The sequence below is a fragment of the Petaurus breviceps genome, unplaced genomic scaffold, assembly GCF_028583685.1.
Source record: "Petaurus breviceps papuanus isolate PSGF00001 unplaced genomic scaffold, PetGlider_PUasm1.0 151, whole genome shotgun sequence".
Classification (NCBI taxonomy): Eukaryota; Metazoa; Chordata; class Mammalia; order Diprotodontia; family Petauridae; genus Petaurus; species Petaurus breviceps.
The window spans coordinates 1174521-1182906 of NW_027185712.1; the positions used below are offsets into that span (position 1 = coordinate 1174521).

The 8386-nt window shown below is 42.0% G+C and overlaps 1 protein-coding gene across 1 annotated transcript in view; it reads right to left on the reverse strand.

The window, feature by feature from the left end:
* The window catches only part of SIGLEC15 (sialic acid binding Ig like lectin 15), a 15830-nt gene extending 8054 nt beyond the window's left edge, over positions 1-7776 (reverse strand). The window contains exons 1-2 of the mRNA XM_069077327.1: positions 7719-7776; positions 4513-4896 (exon numbers count right to left, since the gene is read on the reverse strand). Coding sequence (XP_068933428.1) covers positions 4513-4896; positions 7719-7776 — 442 coding nt within the window. The remainder of the gene's footprint in view (positions 1-4512; positions 4897-7718) is intronic.
* Between the last annotated feature and the right edge of the window lie 610 nt (positions 7777-8386).

The following is an 8386-nucleotide window of genomic DNA, read 5'->3' on the forward strand; positions in this document are numbered from 1 at the left end:
GAGAGAGAGAGAGAGAGAGAGAGAGAGAGAGAGAGAGAGGAAAAAGAAGAGGAGGAGACCTTTTAGAGAGTTCTGCCAAACAACCACACACATAAGTGGTGGGAACATGAATGATGAAGAACCAGCAGCTTCCCCAGGAGCTGGTCAATGGCGCCCAGTGCTGCAGAGAGTTCAATAAGGATAGGCATTGAGAAGAAACAACTGGATTTAGCAATTAGTGGATCACTGATAACCTTTGAGAGAACATTTTCAGGTGTCATGAGTTAGGAAGCTAAATAGCAAGGGTGTTGAAAAGTGAGGGGAAGAAAGGAAGGGGAGACAATGAATCTAGACATTTTGATATTCAACTATATCTTGAGGGGAGGGCAGGGTCAAAGTGAAGGGTTTTTAAGGATGAAGAAGAGTTAGGCATGCTTATAGGTAGCAGAGAAGGAGCCATTATATTGGGAGAATCTGAAAATCAGTGAGAAAGGGGGGATAATTATAGGGACAAGCTAACAGAAGACAGAAGAGGGGTTGGGATCAAGGTCACAAGTAGAAGGGCATAGCGCAACTAGTCAGAGATGGTAGAGATCAGAGCAAAGGAGAAAAGGACTGGGTAGTGGTGGTGTGTAATGTCAAGTCCTATTGAGACATAGAATAGGGGAGAAAAAGGAGTTCAGGGTGAATAGGTTCAGTAGTATATGAATTGAGGTCCTCTGCTCAGAGAAGGGGAAGAGGTAAAGGCTTAAGAAGAGAAGGTTTGGAACAGATGCTATTGGGATTATGATACAGTCAGTTGTTTCAGTTGTGTTTGACTCTCCATGACTCCATTTTGGGTTTCTTGGTAAAAATACTGTAGTGTTGGCCATTTCCTTCTCCATTTAATTTTGTAGATGAGAAACTGAGCCAGAGTTAAGTGACTTGCCCAGGGTCACACAGCTAGTAAGTGTCTGAGGCTAGATTTGAACTCAGAAGATGTTTTCTTGACTTCAGGTCCAACTTTCTATCCCCTGGGTAATCTAGCCGGTCTCAAGGCTTGCTTTGCTGCAGTGATGTTCCTGATGGGGATTAGATAACATAAATTTGTAGTAGATATAGTTAGATGTGCTGGCTGGCAAAATTCTAAAATGTATTGCCAAAGGAATAGTTGGTGAACATCTACAAAAGGCATCAGTGTTCATAGAGACCACATGTCTCCATCAAGAGCTGTTCATGCCAGACTAACCTCTTTTTTGGGGACAGGATTTCTAAAGTAAAGATCAAGAGATGTCAATAGAGATTATTGAGGTTATCTCAATATTTATCTCAATTGTTGAGATTATCTCAAATAGGGATTACCTAGATTTTAGGAAATATTTGACAGTCTCATGTTCTTCCTGAGGAAAAGATAGAGATATGTAGGTTGGGTGATAGGACATTTAGGTTGATTCAGAAATAGCTGAATGACTGGACCCAAAGAGGAGTCATTAATGGTTCAAAGTCAAATTCAACTCTAGTGGAGCACCGCAAGGTCCAATAACTTGGCTTTATGCTTTAATGTTTCTCTTAGTGATATATTAGTCAAAAACAAATGTATATTAAGAGACTATTATGTTCCAGACACTGTTCTAGAAGCTGGGGGTACAAAGAAAGGGAAAAGATAGTCCTTGCTCACAATATAATGGGGGGGTGTAATATGTAAATAAATATGTACAAACCAGTTACATATAGGATAAATAGAAAATAATCAGCAGGGGAAGGCACTAGAATTAAGGCGGAATCAGGAAAAGCTTCCTAAAGAAGATGGTGCTTGGGGTGGGGCTTGAAGAATGTTGGGGAAGCCAATAGGTAGAGATGAGGAGGGAGAGCAGTCCAGGCATGGGGGACACTAGTGATAATGAAGCCCAGAATTGGAAGACAAAGTGTCCTGTGCTAAGGAACAACAAAGAATCCAGGCACTGGGTTGTAGAATATGTGGGGTGGGGGAGATAGGGTATAAGGTGTAAGGAGACTAGAAAGGTAGATGGCAGGATCTGAAGGACTTTGAACACCAGTGGATTGTATATGTGGCCTTGGAGATGATAGAGTTTATTGGTGGGGGGGAGGGTAGCATGGTCAGACTTTTACTTTAGGAAGATCGCTTTTGTCAGCTCAGTGGAAGATAGGCTGAAGTGGGGAGAAAATTGAGGCAAGGAGAGCAATCAACAGGATATTGTAATAGTCTGGGTGTGAGGAAATTAGGAAATTACCCCAAACAAGGGTAGTAGTCATATCAGAGGAGATAAAGGGGGGAGATGTTATAAAGGTAAAATTGACAGGCCTTGGCAACAAATTGGATATGAGGGGGTGAGAGACTGAGAAATGGTGGATGACCCCTGGTTGTGAGCCTGGGGGGCTGAGAGGATAGTGGTGCCCTCAACACTGGCAGCTTCCAAAATTTGTAGATGATACAGTCTGAGAGGGGGAGCTAATGCCACTGCATGACATATTGACTATTCAAAAAGATCTTGACAAGTTAGAACTCTGGGCCAATTTGAATAAGAGAACATTTAGTAGAGAACAATCTATTTTACAAGTGTGGGGTGAGAGAGGCATGGATAGATGGAAGTTATTCTGAAATAGAGGATGTGGGGAGATGGAGCTGGTGTGTAGGGGACTGAAAGCTGAGTCGGAGTCAATATTATGATACAGCAGCCAAGGAAACTGTTACGGTCTTTGGTTGTATGAAGAGAGGAATGAGGAAATGATAGTCCTACTATAGCCTTGGCCAACTACATCTGGAGCACTCTGGCCAGTTATGGGCGTCTTCCTTTAGGACACATATGTATAAATTAGAGAGAATTCAAAGGGTAACCCTGAATGACTGCCATTGGGTGTTGGGTTGAAAGAACTGGAAAAAAAGTTTCTGATGAGCTGATGGGATGTCTCCTGGAAGAGGGTTTGGACTTGTGCCATTTGCTTCTGGAGAGCCAAACCAACAACAATGATAGATACAAAGAGTAGAAATTCCAAAAAGGAAAATTTTGGCTTGCTAGAGGGAACAACTTTCTAACTTAAAGCTCTCTAAAAGTAGCCTGGGCTAGTTGGGGAAGTAGTAGGCTCCCTCTTCCCGGAGCTCTTCAAGCAATTTCCAGGGGTGTTGTAGAGCAGAAGGGTCAGACTCTGGTCAGGGGCCCCAGGTGACCCTGAGAACTCCTGCAGAGCTGCTGAGCACAGCTGAATCAGATTAAAATGTGATGGGGGGAAATTTAATACCTATAATACAACATGGATAATGTTAGTTGGTGATTTTCTAAGTTCAATATGCAGCCCACAGAGTTTCTCTTTATTTGACACCACTGTTGTAGAGGGACTTGGGAGGGATGGGTGTGGGCAAGCTAGAGGTCCTCTGAGGTCCCTTCCAACTATGAAATTCTATAATCCTGATGTTCAGAGAGATTAAAGGGCATCCACAAAGTCACACATCTAATAAATATCAGATTTGAACCCATATTTTCTGGCTCCAAATTCATTTCTGGTTTCTATTGCACTATACAATCATTTAGTATTTACTATAGTATCATTTAGTATTGTATTTAGTATAGTATCATTTAGTATTGTATTTAGTGTAGTATCACTTAGTATCAATAATTTAGTAATTATATTTTTAGTATGAGGATTGTAGGATCATAGGATCATAGATTTAAATTTAGAAGGGGTAGAGGTGGCTAGGTGGCACAGTGAATAGAGCACCGGCCCTGGAGTCAGGAGGACCTGAGTTCAAATCTGCCTCAGACACTTAACACTTACTAACCATGTGACCTTGGGCAAGTCACTTAACCCCAATTGCCCTGCCCTCCCCCTTCCAAAAAAAAAAATTTAGAAGGGTAATTAGGGATCACCTAGTACAACCTCTCATTATAAGGATGATGAAACTGAAACCAGAGAAGTTAAATGCCTTGCCCAAGTCATCTAGCATGTTTTGAAATACCTTTCTTTGGTCTCCTCCCCTCTCCAAGCATAAGCTCCTCTATGTCAGGGACAAATGTCTTTTTATCTCCTCCTAAATATTCACCCAGTGTTCATTAAGTACCCCACTTCACATGAGGTACTGGGCTAAGAGATCCTGCCATCAGAAGACTTATGGGTTTGGCACAAATCCCTGCATGGCTTTGGGCAACTCATCCTTTTGTGTCCCAATTCTATCATCTGAAAAAGAAGGGGATTGGACTAAGTCTGGGATTCTTAACATGTGGTCTGTGAACTTAGAACAAATATTTTGATAAGTGAATTTCAATTTATTTGGTTTCCTTTGTAATGTTATATATTTTATTTCATATATTCTAAAGCATTCTTCTGGGCAGGAGCCCATAGGCTTCATTAACAAAGGCGCTCATGGCTAAAGGTTAAGGTTAAGAATTCCTGGACTAGATAATGAGACCCCTTCCATCTTGAAGTCTAAGGCCCAACCACAAATAGGAGCTGGTCCCCGTAGGACAGGAGGCACTGCCCAGAATGAGGCCTGGGGCATCCTAGAGCTCAGTAAGGACATGTTGACAAAGCTTGCCTCACCAATTATGTGGAGCCGGATTCCATTCCTGCTCTCATAGCGGTCATGGATGTCTCCAGCAAATTCTACCCTGCAATAATACCGGTTGCCATCTGTCCAGGTCAGGTTGTCGACCTTGATGGAGATGTTGTTGTGTCTTGGGTTGCCAAGCAGTTTGTACTTGCCCTTGTAGCTGACAGCAGTCTGGCAGTGGTCACTGGAGCTGTGTACCACGCAGCGGAAGACCTGACTCCCGTTGTAGGGCTCCCGGATTCTCCAGATGACTGTGATCATGCCATCATAATACTTGTGGGGGTGGGTGAAGGTGCAAAGCAGTACAGCTCCCCCACCGGCTTCCCCTGTAACATCTGATGGAACCTGCATGGACCATTTGTGGGACGGGACACCTAAGAGATAAACACCAGCATCAGTTTTCTCAAAGTAACGAGGGTTTAAAGAGACATTTCTGGGCAGGTTATGACTCTCTAGGCAAAATTGTTCTTGGGGGAAGTTTCCATTCAGAATGCTAAGCCTCTCTTTCCTGTACTTTTGCCTATTGCCAAATAATATATTTTTCTACTGTCACCCTTCTTTCCAGGCACCCTCTGCTCTCCTTTCCACTCTTCTCTCATCAAACTGCTCCAGAGAAAGCCTTAAGTATCAGTCCATTACAGCTCAAGGAGAATACAAGTCACAGTGTGGCCTGGATGTGGGATCATGGAATTTGGAAATGGAGTGGGCTAATGTGCTGTCTCCTGGAAGAAGGTTTGAACTTGTCCCATATTTGCTTCTGGAGAGCTGAACCAACAGCAATACAACAAAACAACTACAATACAACACGGATAATGTTAATTGACAGGCTTGGCAACAAATTGGATAGGAGGTGGTGAGAGATTGAGAAATGGTTGATGACACCTAGAAATCACAGCCCAGAAAAGGTTAAGAACTCCTGGAACAGATGATTACTAAAGTTTTTTCTCACTTTAAAGTGAGAATTTTACAAATGGAGAAACTGATCTGGACAGGATTTAAACTGAGGTCCTCTGACTCTCTAGCATCATCTGTCACTGCTCAGGGAGATTGACCCTTTAAGCCTGGTTCTTCATTGACCAAGGAAAAGTTTTATTTCCTACTAAAAGATATTTTAGTAGGAGCCAGCAGGTGTGTGTGTGTGTGTGTGTGTGTGTGTGTGTGTGTGTGCACATGGATGGGAAAACTGGGGAGCCTCCTTACAATCATGCCCTATAGGCAGCTGTCTACTCTTTTTGTATGTAAGGAAAGAGCAGAGGCAGGTAGTCAGGTTTAGACTTAAGGTTTGATGCATAATCTTGAGCAAGTCATAGAATTTTTGTGACTCAGTTTCCCCATCCATCATTTCATCTTCAAGCATCTGTGATTTTTTTTCATCAGTGAACATGGTTAATCCCCTTCACTGATGCAGATTGGAACCTCCTGCTTGCACAGTTCACATACATGCATGCACATGCACACACATATATACATGCCCACCCTTAGCAAACAATTTCATCATTTAAAAAATTGGGTTGGGACCCATGATTTTGTTGTCAGGAAATTCCCTCTGTTGATATCATGTGGTGATTCTTCTGTAAATGATAGTCTTAGAGAGTTGATTGTGTCACTTAGAGATTGTTACTTTCCTATGTTTATGCAGCCAGTGTGTGTGAGTATCAGGACTCAAACCCAGGCTTTCATGCCTCTGAGACTGGCTCTGTACCCACTATATCACACTAACTCTCATTTACTGCTATATCCCCCACCCCCAACCCCACTCCAATTCATCAGTTGGTGGACATGAATGAGCCTGATTCTGCTTAGCTACTTAGGCTGGTCTTTAGATGACAGTCTACAACTCAGCCCAAACTCAAAGCCTTCCTAGTTCAAGTTCATTAGCAGAGCTTTATTCCCTCCCACCCCATTTCAATGCAGCAAACATTTATTGAGCACCTAATTAATTTATGCCAGGTACTGTGCTAGCTGCTGAAGATACAAAGACAAAAGCCCTGAAGGAAATTACATTTTCTCCAAGTTTTATATGAGACTGATGAAGTCACTAAGGAGTTGAAATGTATAAAGTGGAAATTCTTCCCTTTTCATTTGCTGCACAGGTGAGATGTAGCTTCATTCAGGAGTTCCATTCAATCACTTGCTTCATGAAGCCATGTCTACCTTATCTGAAATAGCCAGAACATGCTTGATGGATCTCCCTTGGCCAAGCCTTCTAGAATGGACATCAATGATGTCACAGAGTAGGGGTTTGGTGGAGGTCTCCTCTCTCTGATGGGGACAGAATCTGAGCTGTTCTGCATGTAAAACAAGCTAATAGATATAAAACAAGCTAATAGATTGGGAAGCTCTTTATTGCTGTGTAGCTAACGAACTCAAGGTTGCAAATGGGCCTTCCTCTCGTGGCTACAGTTTTTGCTTCCTCCCTGAACTCTCAGAAACCCATCTTGCAAATGGGTGCTTTTGCTAGGCATGGGCTTTGCAGGTTACAACTCTTTTCCAGATATTCCATTAGGATTAGGAGGGACCAGCACATCTGCCAGGTCTGGAATGCAGACATCTGCATCAAAAGGAAATATAGGGGAACCAGGGAAAGCTAAGAAGGGTGAGACATCTAACAAATGAAAAGGAAATGCTCACTCTGCCCAGTCAAGATAGTCACAGATCCAAGAAATTCTTGGAGATAACCTTATCATGCAGGAATCTCTTTTCCCTTCCTCTCAGATGGCAATGAAACCTTTTTTTATGGACAATCCCAGTGATGGGAAGGCCACTACTTCACCAAAGTAACCTATTATACTGGTATACAGCTCAGACTATTAGAAAGTCTGTCCTTATATTTAGATAAAACCTTACATTTTAGGATGAAATCTCCATACTACTTCCCTCCATCAAGTTTTTCTCTCTAGAGTAGGGTTCTTAACCTTTTTTATGACATGGACCTCTTGAGAGTCTGGTGAAACCTAAGTATCATTCTCAGAATGTTTGTTGTCTACATTCATAATTAAAGGAAGTGATATATAAAGTTATAGATATAGATATGTAGATATAATTATTTTTCTGTCCAAATTTACTGACCCTTGGAAACCTAAACTCCAGGTTAAGAACTACCTCCTCTAGAGAATGTCTAATCAGTTTTCTACATTCAGACCTTCAAATACCTGAAGACAGTAATCTTATCTCCCTCCTTCCCCACTCCTCCTACCTTTTGCTTTTACAGGATATTGTAAAAGAAACATCCCCAGCTGTTTCTCATATGACATGGTCCCCGTCCTCCTGTTGCCTTCTTTTAGACATGATCTACTTTATTATTGTACCTCCTAAAATTCGGCATCTCAGAAGCTTTTATAGGTCAGATTTTTGTTGTCTTTTACAACGAGGGTGACTCCCCATCAAGGGTGCTTGATCTCAGTGCTAGCCCCCCCCCCAGGAGGAGATTCCAGCCACTGAACCCAGTTTTTCTTGAACACCTGCCTTGCCCCCAGTCCTATGCTTGTCACTGTGAGTAAGACAAAGAATGATTTGCCACTTATTAACCTGTTCTCAAGAAGCAACGATTACATTGACATCAAACTAGGACTCTGTATATGTGTAACGACAGTCTAGTATATTTAAACATTTAGTTTATGGGACATAAATACAAGCGATAGAGAAGAAATTCCTGACAGGTGAAGTTTTTCAGATCCTCCTATTTGTGGATCATATTATTCTGATTGTATCAAATCCCAGAACACTATTAATTCTTGTTAGTGAGAGCCATAGCCATTCAGAAAAAAAATGACCTAGTAATCCAAATAGGGAAAACAAATTGGCTGCAGAATTCTACATTGTGCAGATTATGATACATAATTGGAAAGGCAGCCATTGGCTTAG